The sequence below is a fragment of the Lynx canadensis genome, chromosome C1, assembly GCF_007474595.2.
Source record: "Lynx canadensis isolate LIC74 chromosome C1, mLynCan4.pri.v2, whole genome shotgun sequence".
In the NCBI taxonomy this organism is placed as follows: domain Eukaryota; kingdom Metazoa; phylum Chordata; class Mammalia; order Carnivora; family Felidae; genus Lynx; species Lynx canadensis.
Genome location: NC_044310.1, coordinates 110,723,948 through 110,745,033, shown reverse-complemented (window position 1 = coordinate 110,745,033; position 21,086 = coordinate 110,723,948). Strand labels below are relative to the sequence as shown.

Here is a 21,086-nt window from a genome sequence, read left to right as displayed (position 1 = left end):
TAGCTGCTCTGATGTACTCCCTATAGGAATGCTTTTCTCATATTAGCACAACTTCTCTGTGGAAGGATCCAAACAATAGCATACTGCCATCTTTATTCAATTCAACATGAGACTTGGCTAATGTGGCTGTCCCCCAACTTCAACAGTAGATGGATATGGGCCCACTATGGTTTGCCTACAGTTAGAAAGCAATGAGAAGCTAGGCTCCATTTCCAAAATTCTTCAATAGTCCCACATTCTATTTCTGTGTGTGAGACCCTCTTCTACCTTTCTACACAGATGAAATCTGTAGGTTTCTGGATATTAAAATACACATTTCCTTCAATGTACTTTTCATGGAACAGAAACCAGCTGACTACAAGCCACAAAGCTAATTTCATGTTGTCCAAGAGAATATTCAAGTAAAACAACAAAAATCAGAATTAGCAACTAGTTATAACTAGGTCACATTTGTACTCATATTTCTTTATTAAAAAATTGTGATTTTGGTGTTAACTATTCAAAGAGATTTTTTTTTTTTAACTTTCCCCTTTCTGCTATCTGCTAGAGCACAAAAGGTGGGTGAAGATTCTGAGTTTTCAAAGTGCTCTACAAAGAACAAATATTCTTGATGAAAATTCCACTGATGCTTACATTCCTCTTAGGAACCTAGTCAAAAAAGATGTTAGTAAGTCATAACTGAATTCTATCAAACACTTAAATAGGAATACATACCAATCTTTCTCAAACTCCTCTAAAAAGGAAAAGAGGAGGTTGAGGGAACACTTCCAAACTCATTTTAAGAGGCTAGCATTACCCTGATACCAAAACCAGACAAAGATACTACAAGAAAAGAAAATTACTGGCCAATATTCCTGATGAACACAGGTGCAAAGATCCTTAACAAAACACGAGTAAACCAAATTCAACAGTACACCATGACCAAATGGTTATTTATTCCAGACATGCGAGGATAGTTCAACAAATCAATCAACACACTACACCATGTTAACAAAATGAAGGCTAAAAATGATATGGCCATCTCAGTAGTTGCAGAAAAACTATTTGACAAAATCCAACATCCACTTATGATAAAAACTTTCAACAAACTGGTAAAGAGGGAACATATCTCAACATAATAAAGGTCATATATGACAGGCTCACAGATGACATCCTACTCAACGAGAAAAACTGAAAACATTTTTTCTAAGATCAGGAACAGGACAAGAATGCTCATTCTCGACACTTTTATTCCAAAGTGGTGCAAGTCCTAGCCCTAGTAATTAGGTAAGAAAAAGAAATAAAAGCATCCAAATCAGAAACAAAGAAGCAAAACTGCCATCATTTGCAGATAACATATACAGAAGACCACCAAAAAACTGTTAAAACTAGTCAACGATTTTAGTGAAGCTGCAGGATACAAAATCAATATACAAAATCTGGTGCATGTCTGTATGCTAACAACAAAACCTCAAAAGGAGAAATAAAAAATAATCTCATTAATAATACATCAAAATGAATAAAATACCCAGGAATAAATTTAACCCAAGACATGAAAGACCCAAACACTGAGTACCATTAGACACTGATGAAAGAAACTGAAGACAAAAATGGAAAGATTTGTGCTCATGAATTTGAAAAGTTAATAGTGTTAAAATGCTCATAGTACCCAAAGCAATCTACAGACTCAATGCAATCTCTGTCAAAATTGCAATGGCATTTTTCACAGAAATACAACAAACAATCCTAAAATTTATATGGAACAAAAGAATAGCCAAACAGGCAAAACAATCTTGAGAAAAAACAAGGCAGGAGGTGTCACCCTCCCTGACTTCAATCTGTATTACAAAGCTACAATAATCCAAACAGTATGGTTTTGGCATAAAAACAGATACACAGATCAGCAGAACAGAAGAGAGCCCAGCAATAAATCCACAAATACATGGTCAATTAATTTATGACAAAGACACCAAGAATACCCAATAAATGACAGTCTCTTTAATAAACGGTACTGGAATGGGCCCCTGGGTGGCTCAGTTGGTTAAGTGTCCATCTCTTGATTTCGGCTCAGGTCATGATCTCATGGTTCGGTTCATGAGATCGAGCCCTACATTGGGCTCCGTGCTGACAGTTTGGAGCCTGTTTGGTATTCTTTCTCTCCCCCTCTCTGTGCCCCTCCCCTGCTCACACACCCCCCCCCCCCCCCCCGACTCCCAAATAAAGAAATAAACATTTTTTTTAAAATTAAAATAAATGGTGCTGGGAAAACTGGACCCCTATCTTTCACCATACATAAATTTCCATTTAAAATGGATTGAAGACTTAAATTTAAGATTGTACACCATAAAACTCCTAGAAAAAAAATAGAGGATAGGCTCCTTGACATCAGCCTTTGTGATGATTTTTTGGATTTGACACCAAGAGCAACAATGAACAAGTGGGACTACATCAAACTAAGAAGCTTCTGCATAACAAAAAAAAACTATCAACAAAATGAAAAGACAACCTAAGGAACTGAATAAAATACATGCAAAACATATATCTGAGAGGCGCCTGGTGACGACTCTTTATCTTGGGGTCGTTGAGTTCAAGCTACCTGTTGGGTATAGAGCCTACATAAAAAACCACATATCTGATATATACAAAGAACTGACACAACTCAACAGCAAAAAATACCCAATCCAATTAAAAAATAGGCAGAAGAGCTGAATATTTTTCTAAAGAAGACATACAAATGGTCAGCAAGTTCATGAAGAGGAGCTCAATATCACTAATCATTAAGGAAATGTACATCAAAACCACAATGATATATCACCTCACACCTATTACAATGAATGTCATAAAAAGACAAGATATAACAAGTGCTGGCAAGGATGTACATTCTTGGTGGGAACATAAGTTGGTGCAGCCACTATGGGAAACAGTATGGTGGTTCCTCAAAAAACAGACCACATGATCTAGCAACCCCACCTCTGGACATATATCCAAAAGAAATGAAAGAAAAGAAGATACTGAAGAGATACCTGCACTCCTACATTTACTGCTACATTATTCACTAGAGCCAAAATATGGAAATCATCTAAGTGTCCATTAACAGATAAATGGATACCGGAGCACCTGGTGGCTCAGTGGATTAAACATCCATCCAGACTCTTGATTTTGGCTCAGGTCTTGATATCACAGTTGTGAGACTGAGCCCTGCATTGGGGTCTGCACTGAGTGTGGAAGATTCTCTTTGCCTCACCTTCTGCCCTCCCCAACTAACTAGTGGCTCTCAAAAAAACAAACAGAAGAACGGATAAAGAAAATATATATAAATACATATTATATACATATGTATATACACACCATGGGATATTCAGCCACAGGAAAGAAGGAAAAACTGCCACTCGTGACAACATAGGTGGCCCTTGAAGGTGTTATGCTAAGTAAAATAAGTTAGAGAAAGATAATCATTGCATGGTATCACTTGTATGTGGAATCTTAAAAAAAAAAAAAAAAGTCATACTCAGAGAAACAAGGTAGGAAAGTAGTTGTCAAAGGTTCAGTGAGCAAGTGGAATGGGGAGATAAAAGAATACAAACTTTCAGCTAGAAGATGAGTAAGATCTGGGGATCTAACACGTAACATGGTGACTGTAAATAAGGACTCCATCCTGTAACTGAAATCTGCTATTGTAGAACTTAAATGTACTCACCAAAATAAAGATAAATATGTGAATGACAAATATGTTAAAAAAGACATGACTACAGAAAAAACACAGTAAAATGGCAGACTCCAACTCCCTTAAAAACATTAGATTGTAAACGGATTAAACAAGCCAATCAAAAGATAGAAACTGGATTTAAAAAAAGATCCAACTACATGTTGTCTACAGGAGACACACTGTAGAATCAAAGACAGATTGTACATTCTTCTCAAGTGCACATGAAACATTCTCCAGGACAAACCATACACCAGGCCACGAAACAAACCTCAATGAATTTAAAAAGATAGATATTATTATACAGAGTAGCTCTCATACCACAATGCAATCAGAGTAGGAAAAATGGTAGCAATCTGAATATGAAAATAAAACAATTCCACTTACCAAGAATTAAAGAGAATAACACACTTAGGAATAAATTTTAAAAAGAAACACAACATTTGTACACTGAAAATTACAATGCAGTGTCAAAAGAAACTGAAACTTAAAACACCCTATATTCATGGATCTACACTGTCAAGATGACAACACTACCCAAACCCATCAACTCAATGCAATCCCTAATAGGACCCCAGCTCCCTTCCCTGCAGAAATTGACAAGCTGATTCTAAAATACATATGTAATGGGAAGCCTGGGTGGCTCAGTCGGTTCAGTGTCCAACTTCGGCCCAGGTCATGATCTAACAGTTCCGTTGGTTCAAGCCCCACGTTGGGCTCTGTGCTGACAGCTTAGAGCCTGGAGCTTGCTTCAGATTTGGTGTTTCCCTCTCTCTCTCTCTCTCTCTCAAAAATAAACATTAATAAAAAAATTTTTTTTAAATAAAATACATATGTAATTGCAAGGGACCCAGAAGAGATAAAATGTTAGAAAAGAACAAAGTAGCATTCACACTCCTTGATTTCAAAACTTACTCAAGGTACTATGGTATTGGTGTAAGTACAGACACAGATATGAATGAATTAGAAATGGAGATCCAGAAATAAACCCTTACATCCATGGCCAACTGATTTTTTTTTTAATGTTTATTTTAGAGAGAGAGAGAGAGAGAGAGAGAGCGCGAGCGAGCGCACGCGCCTGAGTGGAGGTGGGGCAGAAAGAGAGGGAGACACAGAATTGCAAGCAGGCTACAGCCTCCAAGCTGCAAGCACAAGCCCCACATGGGGCTCAAACTCACAAAGCACGAAATCATGACCTGAGCCGAAGTCGGACGCTTAACCAACTGAGCCACCCAGGAGCCCCTATAGCCAACTGATTTTTGACAAGGGCACCAAGACCATTCAATGAGGAAAGAAAATTCTCTTCAACAAATAGTGCTGAGACAACTAGACATCCACATGCAAAAGAATGGAACCTGACCCTTACCTCATAGAATATACAAAAATTAACTCAAAATCAACCAAAGATCTGTAAGAGCTAAAGTTATAAAACTCTTAAAACATCGGGGTAAATCTTCATGACCTTGGATTTGGCAAAGAATGTTTAGACATGCCACTAAAAACACAAACAATACAAGGAAAAAAACCCCATAAATTGAACTTCATTAAAATAAGAAACTTTTGTGTGTGAAAGCACACTAAAGTGAAAAGGTAACTCATGTAACAGGAAAAAATATGTGCATATCAGTCACCTAATAAGGGACTGTATCCATACTATTTAAAGAACTCTTACAGCTCAATAAGAAGAAAAATTGCTCAACTAAAAAATGAATGAGGGATCTGAATGGACATTTCTCCAAGAAGATCCACCTACATAGACACTGAACATCATTACTCTTCAGAGAAATGCAAATTAAAACCACAATGAGATAATACTGCATATCCACTAAGATGTCTATTACCAAGGAGTCAGGTAATAACAAGAGTTGGTAAGGATACAGAGAAATCAGAACCTTCATACACTACTGGTGGGAATGTAAAATGGTGCAGCCAACCTGGAAACCAGCTTGAGGGGTTCTTCAACTGAGAATAAAATTACCATATGGCCTAGTAATTCCACTCCTAGGAACATACCCAAGAGAAATAACATATGTCCACACAAAAACTTCTACATAAATGTTTACAGAAACACTTCACCTAATAGCCAAAAGGTAAAAACTTAAATGTCCACCAACTGACAAATGGATAAACAAATGTGGTTTATCTATATAAGGGAATGTTATCACAAAAAGTACCAATACATGCTACAATATATATATATATATATGGATACGCTATATACATATACCCAACATATATGGTTTACAACAAACCTTGAAAATACCATGTTTAGTAAAAGAGCCAATCACAAAAGACTGCATATTATATGCATATTATATGAAATGTCCAGAACAGGGAAGAATGGGGACAGGGAGTGATAAGCAGGTAACAGCTATAGGGTTTCATTTTCAAGTGATAAAAATACTCTAAAATGGACTACGGTGATGGCTGCACTACTGTGAATATACTAAAGACCCTTGAATTGCATATTTTGAATGGGTGAACTGTATGGTATGTAAATTTATCTCAATAAGTGGTTTTTAAAAAAAAGACAAGTGATAGTTTTCAAGATCAGAGGATGCAGAAAAAACCAAAATGAACAAAATACCAAGATTTTTAAAATACGGTAAGTATTACTGATTTTTCCTTTATTTTTTTTTTTAATGTTTGTTTATTTTTCAGAGAGAGAGCAAGAGAGGACAAGTGGGAGAGGGGCAGAGAGAAAAGAGAGGGACACAGAATCCAAAGCAGGCTCCAGGCTGAGCTGTCAGTGCAGAGCCTGATGCAGGGCTCAAACCCATGAACCATTAGATCATGACCTGAGCCAAAGTCGGGTGCTTAACCAGCTGAGCCACCCAGGAGCCCCCGATTTTTCCTTTTATCTCAGGATCTTCTTTAAGCTTTAATATAGTTCCCAAATTTTTAACATGCACATTTATTTAGAATCCAGTTGATTACAAAAAAGTAGTTGAAGATGCTTAAAGGTAAGCCTACATTACATTTATAACTAAAGCACGAAGCCATGAGCCAATCTTCTCATGCTAGTTTCCAAAGTGGAAACCTTAATGAGAAGCTACACACTAAATAAACTGTAACAACGTTTACATTATCAAGTAGTTTCTACGTATCAATCAATACATTATTAGAATTTAGTCTAAATGTGCAGGAGCATACAAAAAACTGAGGAGCATCATAACCACTAAAAAACTAAACATAACTAAAAGATAAGCCTTTCTCCCAGTCCATTTAGCCTCTCATCTTGAGTGCCCCCTACTTACCCTGCCCCTCTGGCTCCTTGGTGTTCCTTGAAGACATCAAGCACATTCACACCTTAGGGTCTTTGCCTGAAATGCTGTGTGTGTGTGTGTGTGCGTGCGCGTGTGTGTGTTCCTCTACACAGCCATGTGGATATTCCTTTACCACCCTTCACGCCTTGATCTGAAAGTCACTTTCTTAATAAGGCTTACATGTACCTCCCTATTTAACAACAAAACCTGCCTTCTATTCTGGCACCCTTCACCTTGCTCTAACATTCTTCTTTCTCCACAGCACTTATCATCTCTTAACAAACTGCACATTTTTAAAAAATGAATACTGTTTAAAGTTTTTATTTTGAAAGAGAGAGAGCACACATGCACACACAAGGCGAGGGGCAGAGAGAGAATCCCAAGCAGGCTCTGCACTGTCAGCACGGAGCTTTGACATAGGGCACGATCCCATGAACCATGAGATCATGACCTGAGCCAAAATCAAGAGTCAGATGCTTAACCAACTGAGCCACCCAGGTGCCCCCAAAATGAATACTGTTTAATGTCTTTCTCCCCCTACTGAAAAATAAATCTAAGAAGAGAAGCATTTTGGTGATGATGAGACCTCATTTAGTCCCAGGTAGGTCAAAAGAGCCTGACACATAATGGGTGCTCAATAAATATTTGTTAGATATATAAATACACTAATGACATTATTAAAGGACAGAATCAATAATACAATCTCAAAACTGGACAATTTTCCATTCTTCTGTAATCAAGCAAAATATATGCCAAATGAACTCCTTAAAAAAAAAAATTTGGTCATCTTATCATTCCCATGAGTTTCAGTTTGTGTTTAACAAAAACTTATAACAAACTTATTGTAAACTGTCTCAACTTTATTAACACTGTATAGTACAGACTATATAACCAGGGAAGCAAATTAAATAGTTTTAAAAATATTTATTAGGCCAAATATATTGAAATGCTACATGTAAGATCCAATACAACTCTGTATTATGCAAAAACAGCTTTTTAAATTATATTTGCTTGTCAAATGCATTCTATGCTGGAGAAGTTCAGATTGAGAAAGTCAAATCCCAATAGGTGATGAAAACCCCATTAATTTTCTATTTCAACTGGCATCTCTTCAGCTTGTAAATGCTCACTGCCCCCCTAAGACATCATTTTGGGAATGGGGAGGCCTAGTCAAATATCAAAGGCCCTGGCTCATTTTCTGAATCAATATGCACATTTGAAAACTGCCTAATATCTGAAAGGGGATCCAATCAGAAATTATTTCCCTGTGATTTCCTACCAAACCAGACTATCCCTGTTTATTTTTAAAGCAGTTCTCTATTAATTTAAAACCCTTTACTCCCAGGGTTTGAAGCCTATACCACGTGACAGGAGCTCTACAACTCCTAAATAAAACATGTCTCACAGAATGCAAGGGAAAAGCCTCCCCAAAGATGTTGTTTAGCCAATACCTCTGAATGACGTTCTACACTTCCAGTGTCTGATCCAGAGTGTTGCTCATTTACATCATCCTCAACGTCTGACCCTGAATCCCGTTCATCCTGTACTGGGGTAGCGCCACCATCATCTGCTTAAAAATAAAACAAAAACCCACTTAAGGTGTAAGATGGAGAACATCTACAACCGAAATGAACACAATGCATCAAGAGTAATGTAAGAGCAAAGGTTACCACTGACGAAGCATAACTAATGAGACTAATGTTGAGAACAAAGCAAAAGTATAATGCTTACATAAACACCATCAGAACGTGTATTGTGACGCATGTGGCAGAAAATACGTCATAAAAGAAACGTGAGGCTGAAGAAACATCACTAAGGGCCAAATCAACAACCTCTAAATAGTGTGCTCTTTGACTATTTCAACTTTATGTTAAAAACTGACTCTATTCTCTCCACAGCCCTTACTTACCACCTTCTAATGTACTACACGACTTACCAAGTTATTTTATTTAATGTGGGTCTTTCCTCACTTGAATGAAAGGGCCAAAAGAGCAAGGATTTTGGTTCACTGCTGAATCCCTGGAGCCCAGAACACTGCCTGGTACAGTACAGTAAATATTTATTTATGAATGAAGAGCACAAGGAACTCCAGTACAGAAACAGTATAAACTCCTTAAAGTAACGCATACACTGTGCTATTGCAAAATGGTAAAAATGAGTTGCTACCTACCTTTACCCAATACATTAAAAACAAAGTAAAATTGTATTGTGAGAGGGATTTAGGGCTGTTGGAGAATATGGGAAGACTCGGTTAGAAGTTTAATAAAAATAAACAAAACTTTAAAAATGAAACAGTCAACTACAGGAAAACCAAAAAAGTTGTATAAGAATGAAATCACTATCGTACTAATGAGCTACTCTACTTGGCTAAGGAGTAAAGAATATTTACAGTCAAATTACAAACAATAATTCTGAAATGTAACGAACAATTATGCTACACTAGTGAGAGTGTGGGGAAGAGGGCACATAAGAGGCTAAAATCCTGTCCTAGCACAATAAGAAATCATTATGCAATACCTAAAAATGATGCAACAAGAAAGAGCATAAGTTAAGAATATGGAGATAAATATTATAAATATTTTTTAAAGTATGAAAAATCAGGGAACTGTTAATTTTTTTCAAGTCTTCTATAGCACTTAGTTCATATACATGTATTACATGTACTTCCTTACTTGAAAAATAATTTAAAAGTAATTTAGAACGAACTGAAAACACCAGGCAAACATTTTAGGCAAAACAGCAGTGCATGCCTGGAAACGCGTTTGTAGTCCTACTACTATTCGCTATCATACGTATGGAATCGAAGCGAACTCGAAACAGAAAAGAGATTATTAACATTTAGATATTCAGGCACTCCTGACAGAGAATACCTAATGGAACCTGGATGCAAAGTGAAAGGAAACATAACGTTCTTCCCCACTAGATAACTGCCTTATTTGTCTTTCGATCTCCGGTGCCTAGCACAGTGTTAGCAAAGGGGGTGCCCAGTGTTTACCGAATAAACAGGACGAGGAAGGAGATCAAACTTAAGTGAGGACAAAGAGGAAAGATCTCAAGTGAAGTAAAGGCACAAAATCACCAGTGAGTGCCAGTCGTACACGCCTGACCCTAAAATACTTATACAACTCAAACAAAGGTCTTACGTTTTCCTTACTTGGAAACCAATGTTGCAAGCGAGATTAAGCTAGCCCTAACTCCAAGTGAGAAGTCTAGGAAAGATCCCGCACCCCCCAACGAACCGCTCCCTTCAATTCTCGCAAGACGCTCGCAACTCCCGAAAAAAAGAAAAAAAAAATCCCCTAACAGGAGAGACCTTCCCTAGGATAGGCACACAGAAGCGGTTTTTGTATGAAAGTAGCTTCCCAGTTTCAGCAAAAACCTTCGCCGATTCAGAAGACGGCTCTCCGTCTAGAATCCCCTCTCCAAGGTTCTAACTTCGGGGTCGCAGCAGACCGACGGGCTCTTTGAGCTTCACCTCACTGTCCTCGGAGGGCTCCGTCGGGGAGGGAACCTCTCCAGGGCCTCCCTCCCCTACCCCACGGGGGTGAGAGATCAAGCCCCGCGGAATAACCACTTCGACCCCCCAGCCCTGTCCCCCAAGTCCCTGCCCCACCTGACTGGTCGCCGCTGTAATATTCCGAATCCATGGCAGGCGGGCTCTCGGCGGGGAGTGTCCGCGCCCCGCGCCGCCCCCGTCACCTCCTTCCTGGCGGTGTGAACCCCAATGGCGCGGCCCAGTGCTCAGAGGCTCCCGCTCGACTAGACGGTTTCGAGGATGAGGAGAATAAAACCGCAGCAGCAGCAGTCGCAAACACTAAAAGCCGCGACACAAGAGGCCGCACCCGGCAGGCCAGCAGGCGTGCGGTTCGGCGATCTACTTCCCAGAAACACCTCTGGGGCCAAAATGGCGTCTGCCCACGACCCTCAAAGGGATGCAGCGCGCAGGCGTCGTCCCCTGCCATCTGGCCAATGAAAAGACGCAACGGTAATGACGCACAGCGTGGCCGGAAAGGAGACTCCTGGGTAAATTGAGCGGGCGCTCTGGCTTCAGTTAAATACCTTCCTTTAGAGGGATCGGGTCTGTCCCCCGCGGAGATGTTAATGTTACTTTATTGGTTCTCTTTTCGCGCGCCTTGGTTCAGGATCTTCTGAGTTACGCTTTTGGAAAATGAAGACACGCTACAATTACATCTGCATCCTACGGCCAAATAATCAGGGTTCCCGTCATGCAGCGAGGCGCTTGATTCCCGCCCTTAGTACGGGAAGGAAGTGGCACGTTGCTTTCTGGGACTTGTAGTTCAAAGCCTAGGGAGCTCTGGTGCGTTACTAACTGCCGTGATTGAAAGGGCCGACTTGCAAGGCATCTTTTTTTTTCCTTTCTTGTATCTTTAACGACTCAGTTTCCGTCTTAAGAAGCCATTTGGTCAACAATAGGAAGTACAAGTTTTTGCTTCCAGATAGGTCCCCTGATAAAAGACATTGTTAAAACTTTACTTGAGTCCCATGCCCTTGGTGAATAGCAATGGTTAAGAAACTTCCTGACTTATCAGTTATCTCGCAACCGCTTACTGTGAAGAACCACTCTTCTGCCTATGACCTAGATAAAACTCACGCTCCACTCTTTCCTGACCCTTTGTTCACCTTTGACAAGGCCAGGTAAAGACCTCCCCTTTTGTCTGAGCCTACTCATAAGGTCAGACTCAGACCCCGCAACTTCCTGTTCTCTGTTTCATGAATATTTTGCTGAGATTAGAATTCTGCCCTTCCCCCTGAAACTACCTAGACACAGAGATAAGCACTTTTCTGTTCACCTGACTGGAACTTCTGCTTATAAATCAATCTCAAGTATACATCATCCCACTTTTCTTCCTATGAAAATCTAAGGCAGAAACAACCTGTGTAGACATTGTGATTTTCATATCTGGAGTGCTCTCCCTATCACAATCTGAATAAAATCCATTTCCCTGTTTGTTTTTGCCTTAGACAAAGCAGAGAATGTTCCTGCCTTTTGATTAGAAGAGGGCCAGTACAGGTAAGCAAAGATTCCCCAGAAGGTGTAGACCTGCATACATTGGATCTTTTGTTAGCAAAGCATACATCTTAGACTGGATTTCTAGGTATGCCTAGCTTGTTGTAAGGCCTCATGTGGTGCCCTGGAAAGTCCATCTCCTACCCTGGGCTTGAGAGATGTGGATTCTCCCATGCCAGCTCTGCTATAAGTGCTCAAAGTACTCTTACTCACGACACATTCCTGCTTTGATAATCCTTGAACCCTTTGTTAGCCAGTAAGAGGATGCTGGCAGAACCCAGTTCTAGGCTCCAGAAATGGACATGGAAAGGGAAGGAAGAGAGAGGGGTGGTTTCTCCCTAGAAATTCTTATTTTCTTGTAAGAGTTCATCCCTTTCCCTGGGTAATAGAAACAGCTTTGAAATCTAAGTCTGCCCCCAACTGTGGGAATGACGTTTTCTCAGGCTTTTATGAGAATCAGAATAAGAAATTAACAAAGGTATAAGGTATAAGATTAAACCAAAGGTATAAGATTAAAATATTAACTTTCCTTCCTCTCATAGAGGAGACCCCAGAATCTAGGCTCTCTTTGGAAGAGAGCAGGTGAGAATGGGTGAGATTGTACCTGTGTAAATAAAGCAAGATGATTAGGAAGTTTCAGTGGAAGGGAACCCAATGCAAATCCTGCTGTAAAGAGCTTATAATTTCACTGGAGGGACAAGACCAACAGCCATTAAACTGATTGGACTAAACAATGCAATTGCAGGAGAATAATTAGTGAATTTTATTTATTTTTTATATTAAATATAATTTACTTTCAAATTGGTTTCCATACAGCACCCAGTGCTCATCCCAACAGGTGCCCTCCTCAGTGCCCATCACCCACTTTCCCCTTTCCCCCACCCCCTATCAACCCTCAGTTTGTTCTCAGTATTTAAGAGTCTCTTATGGTTTGCCTCCCTCCCTCTCTGTAACTTTTTTTCCCCCTCCCCCCCCCCCCCCCGCCCCTGGTCTTCTGTTAAGTTTCTCAGGATCCACATATGAGTGAAAACATATGGTGTCTGTCTTTCTCTGCCTGACTTATTTCACTTAGCATAATACCCTCCAGCTCCATCCACATTGCTGCAAATGGCCAGATTTCATTCTTTCTCATTGCCAAGTGAGAATAATTACTGAATTTTGACATAAAGATTCTATCTGCCCCAGTGGTTTGGAGAGAGACAGAAGCTGACTGAACGTGCAGCAATGTGCTGAGACCCAGAAGGCTACAAAGAAGTATCAGATCTAGTTTTTGTACTCAGGAAGCCAATACCGTAGTTAGTAAGACAGGACAAACCTTTTGAACTAAATAAACAGAGGTTTAGTTAAAGCTGTGTGCTTGTCAATGTAAACACAGGTCCAGGAGAGTTTCCCAGAGCCTTTTCACCAGCTGGCTGTCCCTTAGGGCCCCCTGATAGAGAAATGCTAGAGCAACACAGATGTGCCTTTCTGAGTTTTGGCTGTCTTGCCTTTTAAGGGCTGGTGTTTCTCCAATCCCCAGGCCCCACTCCAGCCCCATCATGGTTGGTCCATGCTGGTGGGGTGGGGGGGGGGGGAGATGCACCCAAAAGGGAGGCTGTTTCTCCCACAAAAGATACTAAGGACAGAGAAGAGATGAAGGGAGGAAGGGCTTGCAGCAGTCCACTCTTTTCCTTGGATGATAACCTAGAGACACTAAGTACATGCAAGATTTATTCGGTCAGGCTTTTGAGACAACTGTAACTTGCCACACGTTTCCGGGAGTGAGGTTACACCATATATGAAGTGGCTTGACACTGGCAGAGCTGCGAACCGGGGCTCAGAGATCTGGGTTCTGGGGCAAGCTCTGGGCTTATTGTGCTTGCTGAGCCCCCTTTGAGTCTCAGTTTCCTCATGTGTCAGATGAGAGTGTTGAATCAGAAGATTTCAAGGCCCCTTAGTTTTATCGTTCTATGTCGGAGAAGCCAGGTCCCCACGTCTGACCATCCTCCTTGCGCTTGAGCCGCTAGGGGGCCCCCACTAGTGCAAAAACCAATGGAAGGAATACATCCTAAGCCTCCACACCTGGCCCTGTGGTCCTTCTCTCACATTCCAGCCTCGCAACTCACCGGGACACACCTAAGGTTTGTCCCGCCCCTTTGTTTGTAATACTGAAAACAGAGACTCATCTCAAGAAACAAGAAAAATCCCAAATACAAAATCTAACAGCACACCTAAAGGAAATAGAAGCAGAAGAGCAAAGACAGCCTAAATCCAGCGGAAGAGAAATAATAAAGATCAGAGCAGAAATAAACAATATAGAATCTAAAAAAACTGTAGAGCAGATCAATGAAACCAAGAGTTGGTTTTTTGAAAAAATAAACAAACTGATAAACCTCTAGCCAGGCTTCTCAAAAACAAAAGGGAGATGACCCAAATAGATAAAATCATGAATGAAAATGGAATTATTACAACCAATCCCTCAGAGATACAAGCAATTATCAGGGAATACTATGAAAAATTATATGCCAACAAACTGGACAACCTGGAAGAAATGGACAAATTCCTAAACACCCACACGGTTCCAAAACTCAATCAGGAGGAAATAGAAAGCTTGAACAGACCCATAACCAGCGAATAAATTGAATCAGTCATCAAAAATCTTCCAACAAATAAGAGTCCAGGACCAGATGGCTTCCCAGGGGAGTTCTACCAGACATTTAAAGCAGAGATAATACCTATCCTTCTCAAGCTATTCCAAGAAATAGAAAGGGAAGGAAAACTTCCAGACTCATTCTATGAAGCCAGTATTACTTTGATTCCTAAACCAGACAGAAACCCAGTAAAAAAAGAGAACTACAGGCCAATATCCCTGATGAATATGGATGCAAAAATTCTCAATAAGATACTAGCAAATCGAATTCAACAGCATATAAAAAGAATTATTCACCATGATCAAGTGGGATTCATTCCTGGGATGCAGGGCTGGTTCAACATTCACAAATCAATCATTGTGATACATCACATTAATAAAAGAAAAGATAAGAACCATATGATCCTGTCAATCGATGCAGAAAAGGTCTTTGACAAAATTCAGCACCCTTTCTTAATAAAAACCCTCGAGTAAGTCGGGATAGAAGGAACATACTTAAAGATCATAAAAGCCATTTATGAAAAGCCCACAGCTAACATCATCCTCAATGGGAAAAAACTGAGAGCTTTTTCCCTGAGATCAGGAACACGACAGGGATGTGTCTCTCACCGCTGTTGTTTAACATGGTGTTGGAAGTTCTAGCATCAGCAATCAGACAACAAAAGGAAATCAAAGGCATCAAAATTGGCAAAGATGAAGTCAAGCTTTCACTTTTTGCAGATGACATGATACTATACATGGAAAATCCGATAGACTCCACCAGAAGTCTGCTAGAACTGATACATGAATTCAGCAAAGTTGCAGGATACAAAATCAATGTACAGAAATCAGTTGCATTCTTATACACTAATAATGAAGCAACAGAAAGACAAATAAAGAAAATGATCCCATTCACAATTGCACCAAGAAGCATAAAATACCTAGGAATAAATCTAACCACAGATGTAAAAGATCTGTATGCTGAAAACTATAGAAAGCTTATGAAGGAAATTGAAGAAGATATAAAGAAATGGAAAAACATTCCATGCTCATGGATTGGAAGAATAAATATTGTCAAAATGTCAATACTACCCAAAGCTATCTACACATTCAATGCAATCCCAATCAAAATTGTACCAGCATTCTTCTCGAAACTAGAACAAGCAATCCTAAAATTCATACGGAACCACAAAAGGCCCCGAATAGCCGAAGTAATTTTGAAGAAAAAGACCAAAGCAGGAGGCATCACAATCCCAGACTTTAGCCTCTACTACAAAGCTGTCATCATCAAGACAGCATGGTATTGGCACAAAAACAGACACATAGACCAATGGAATAGAATAGAAACCCCAGAACTAGACCCACAAACGTATGGCCAACTAATCTTTGACAAAGCAGGAAAGAATATCCAATGGAAAAAAGACAGTCTCTTTAACAAATGGTGCTGGGAGAACTGGACAGCAACATGCAGAAGATTGAAACTAGACCACTTTCTCACACCATTCACAAAAATAAACTCAAAATGGATAAAGGACCTGAATGTGAGACAGGAAACCATCAAAACCCTAGAGGAGAAAGCAGGAAAAGACCTCCCTGACCTCAGCCGTAGCAATTTCTTACTTGACACATCCCCAAAGGCAAGGGAATTAAAAGCAAAAATGAACTATTGGGACCTCATGAAGATAAAAAGGTTCTGCACAGCAAAGGAAACAACCAACAAAACTAAAAGGCAACCAACGGAATGGGAAAAGATATTTACAAATGACATATCGGACAAAGGGCTAGTATCCAAAATCTACAAAGAGCTCACCAAACTCCACACCCGAAAAACAAATAACCCAGTGAAGAAATGGGCAGAAAACATGAATAGACACTTCTCTAAAGAAGACATCCGGATGGCCAACAGGCACATGAAAAGATGCTCAACGTCTCTCCTCATCACGGAAATACAAATCAAAACCACACTCAGATATCAACTCACGCCAGTCAGAGTGGCCAAAATGAACAAATCAGGAGACTATAGATGCTGGAGAGGATGTGGAGAAACGGGAACCCTCTTGCACTGTTGGTGGGAATGCAAATTGGTGCAGCCACTCTGGAAAACAGTGTGGAGGTTCCTCAAAAAATTAAAAATAGACCTACCCTATGACCCAGCAATAGCACTGCTAGGAATTTACCCAAGGGATACAGGAGTACTGATGCATAAGGGCACTTGTACCCCAATGTTTATAGCAGCACTCTCAACAATAGCCAAATTATGGAAAGAGCCTAAACGTCCATCAACTGATGAATGGATAAAGAAATTGTGGTTTATATACACAATGGAGTACTACGTGGCAATGAGAAAGAATGAAATATGGCCCTTTGTAGCAACATGGATGGAACTGGAGAGTGTTATGTATGCTAAGTGAAATAAGCCATACAGAGAAAGACAGATACCATATGTTTTCACTCTTATGTGGATCCTGAGAAACTTAACGGAAACAGAAAAAAAAAAAAAAAAAGAGGTTAGAGTGGGAGAGAGCCAAAGCATAAGAGACTGTTAAAAACTGAGAACAAACTGAGGGTTGATGGGGGTGGGTGATGGGTATTGAGGAGGGCACCTTTTGGGATGAGCACTGGGTGTTGTATGGAAACCAATTTGACAATAAACTTCATATATTGGAAAAAAAATAAAAAAAGAAAAAGAAAAAAAAAGAAAACAGAGACTCACTTGAAAGCTCATTAATAGCGGATAATGAATCACTAAACACCGTACCATGGCTTACCACATGGCCACTAATATAATTGAAGTGAATCTTTAGCTCTCACGTGGATATCCACATTATATTAAGTAAAAAAATACTCATAAAATGCTATAAATGGTATAACTTTATTTATGTGGACAACTAAAACAGCAAACAAAAACCCAACCTAACAATTCCTTAGTAAATATGAACAGAAAATGACTTTCCAACAAAGATTGAAAGGCCAAAAGCCATAAAAAATGGTAACATTTGACTATATTAAAATAAAAACTTAAAAGAAGTTTAATTTAATAAATTTAAATTTAATAAAGTTAAATTTAATAAAAATTAAAATGTGCACATGGCAAAAACAACACACCATTAGCCCAATCAAAATATAAATGATTAAGAAAAGAATTTTTTTTCAACTAATATTAGAGACCAAGGGCTAATGTCCCTAAGAGATTATAAGAGAAATCAATAGGAAGACTAATAATAGACAAATGGGTAAATAATGACAATTCACAGAAGATTAGTGGCTCTAAGATACATGAAAAGATATTCACCCTAAAATAAGATAAAAGCAAAATAAGATAAAAGCAAATAAAGCATATTGAGATATTATTTTTTACTTCTCAGATTACAAAAATCTGATTAACATTCTATTGATGAGACCATAGAGAAAGAGGCCCTTTCATCAGGTGCTGTAGGAATATATTTGTACAGCCCTCTACAGAAGGCAGTTTGGAAATGTTTATAAAAATTACAAATGCATATGCCTCAGCAAATGTATCCTACAAATATACTTAACCATGTACAAGTTACATATCTACAAAAATTGCAGCACTACTTGCAAAATTTTGGAGATAACCTAAATATCCAAAAAGGAACGATCACAAAATTATGATATACTTATACAATGGAATATTATGTAGCTATAACAAAAAATGAGGAAACTCCCTTATGTACTGCTATAAAAAATTTTCTAAACTGGATTCAGTGAAAAAAAATGCAAAATGCAGAACAGTGAATCCCATCTTTTGTGACAAAGGGAGGATAACATATGTTTGTTGTCGCTTCTAAGTATATTTTAAAAATTTGAAAATTCTATAAGAAACAATGTACCAGTTGTCTGTCGGGGGGAGGGGGGGGCCAGGAAAGAGGATGGGAAAAAGCTGTCAAGTTTTTTATAACACATAATGCTTAGTTTTGGTCCATGTGATAACTTCTAGTTGATTCTATTTAATTTTGTCATGTCATATCAAATGATACAGCCCACTCATAGGTTACAGCCCATAATTTGAAAGCTAGACGTTCCAGTCCTCACTTGCCCATGGTGTGGCAGCTACCCAGGTCAATTTGCTATGATTGGGCTTCATTTTCAATCCCGATGATCCAAGCAAAGAGGTCTTCATGGACTCATCTGGTCTCACCTTGTGTAGAAACCATACATGTGTGCCCTTCCCTGAGCAAAACCCCACTTCAATACATAATTATGCGTGTGTGACTGAAGAATTATTCAAGTTACAAAAAAATTCTCTGTTTTTGTTTTGTTTCAGTTTGGTTTGGTTTGGGTTTGGGTTTGGGGTTCTTTTGTGGTGAGCTTCACATCACTGAAAGTGTGTAAGCAGAGACTGCCAGTGGTCATAAAGGAATTCAGCTTTGGAACCATGGTTGAACCAAGTGACTTTCATAGCCGCCTTTTTTTTTTTTTTTTTTTTTTTTTTTTTTTTTACTATTCTTTAAAATTGTGGTAAAATACATATAACATAAAACTTGTCTTTTAAGCCATTTTTAAGTGCACAGTTGAGTGGTATTAATTACATTCACAAAGTTATGTAACCATCACCCCTATGTATTTCCAAATGTTTTCATCACTCCAAACAGAAACTCTGTATCCATTAAGCAGTAGTTCCCCATTTTCCCTCCCCCACAGGCCCTGGTAACTTCTAACCTTTCTTTCTCAGTGAATTTGGTCATTCTATATGTTCCATATAAGTAGAATCATACAGTATTTTGCCTTTTGTATCTGGCTTATTTCACTTAGCATATTTTCAAGGCTCATCAGTGTTGTCACATGTGTCAGGACTTCATTTTTTTTTATGGATAAATAATATTCGACTGTATGTCTATACCACATTAAAAAAATCCATTCTTATGGAAACTAATTTGACAATAAATTTCATATAATAAAAAATAAAAAAAAAATCCATTCTGCTAGTGGACACTTGAATAGTTTCCACCTTTTGGCTACTGTGAATAATGCTACTATGGATAGCAAAGTTGCAGAAGACATAAACAAAACACAAACATTAGTTTCACTTATGTACACTAGTCATGAAAAAGAAGAAAAGAAAGAAAATTAAGAAAACAACCCATTTACAATAGTGTCAAAAAGAATTAGGTACTTAGGAATAAATTTAACCAAAGATTGGCAAGACTTGTGCACTGAGAACTATAAAACATTGCCAAAAGCAATAAAAGAAGATATAAATAAATGAAAAGGTATCTAATATTCATGGATCAGAAGACTTAATATTGTTAAGATGGTGATACTACCCAAAATGCATACTCCATGTAATCCCTATCAAATCTCAATGGCATTTTTATTTTGCAGAAATGGAAAAACCCATCCAAAAATTCATATGGAATTTCAAGGAACTCCTGAAGAGTCAAAATAATCTTGAATAAGAACAAAATTGGAGGGGCGCCTGGGTGGCGCAGTCGGTTAAGCGTCCGACTTCAGCCAGGTCACGATCTCGCGCTCCGTGAGTTCGAGCCCCGCATCGGGCTCTGGGCTGATGGCTCAGAGCCTGGAGCCTGTTTCCGATTCTGTGTCTCCCTCTCTCTCTCTGCCCCTCCCCTGTTCATGCTCTGTCTCTCTCTGTCCCAAAAATAAATAAACGTTGAAAAAAAAATTAAAAAAAAAAAGAACAAAATTGGAGGATTCACACTTCTAATTTCAAAATTTACTACAAAGCTACATTATCAAAACAGTATAGCATTGGCATAAAGATTGACATATAGGCCAATAGAATAAAGAGTCCAGAGATAAACCTTCACATCTATGGTCAACTGATTTTTTAAAAATTTTTGTATATTTATTTATTTTTGAGAGAGAAAGAGAGAGAGAGAGAGAGAGAGAGAATGAGCTGGGGAGGGGCAGAGAGAGAAAAGGGAGACACAGAATCTGAAGCAGGCTCCAAACTTCACACTGTCAGAACAGAGCCCAACACGGGGCTTGAACCCACGACTTGTGAGATCATGACCTGAGCAGAAGTTGGATGCTTAACCAACTGAGCTACCCAGGTGTCCCTATGGTCAACTGATTTTTGACAAGGGCGCCAAGACCATTCAATGGGAAAAGAACAGTCTCTTTAATAAACAGTGTTGGGAAAACTGGATATCCACATACAAAAAAAATGAAGCTGGACCTTTATCTTACACCTTATGCAAAAATTAAAAAGGATCAGAGACCTACATATAAGAGCTAGAGCCATAAGACTTTCAGAAAAAAAAAACTTAGAAGCAAATCTACATGACCTTGAATTTAGCAATGGTTTCTTGAATATGACACCAAAAGCAAAGGTAACAAAATTAAAAATACATAAAGTGGACTTCCTTTAAACTAAAACCTTCTGTGCATCAAAGGATCACTGTCGGGGGAATGAAAAGGCAACCCACAGAATGGAAGAATGCTTTTGCAAATCTGATAAGGGCTTTTAATATTTGGAATACATGAAGAACTTCTACAACTCAGTAACAAGAGGGAAAA

At 38.9% G+C, this 21,086-nt stretch overlaps 1 protein-coding gene across 7 annotated transcripts in view; it reads right to left on the bottom strand.

Annotated features, from left to right (window-relative positions):
- The window catches only part of IWS1 (interacts with SUPT6H, CTD assembly factor 1), a 52,356-nt gene extending 41,472 nt beyond the window's left edge, over positions 1-10,884 (bottom strand). For 2 of the 7 annotated variants that reach the window (XR_003970737.1, XM_030324487.1), the window contains exons 1-2: positions 10,562-10,856; positions 8,400-8,518 (exon numbers count right to left, since the gene is read on the bottom strand). Coding sequence is in view for 5 of the 7 variants with exons in the window: in XM_030324487.1 (XP_030180347.1) it covers positions 8,400-8,518; positions 10,562-10,595 (153 nt within the window). In the remaining 2 variants the exon portion in view is untranslated. Of the gene's footprint in view, positions 1-8,399; positions 8,519-10,561 lie in introns of all 7 variants that reach the window. The other 5 variants (XR_003970736.1, XM_030324488.1, XM_030324486.2 and 2 more) reach the window with 3 other exon arrangements.
- Positions 10,885-21,086: the final 10,202 nt, after the last annotated feature.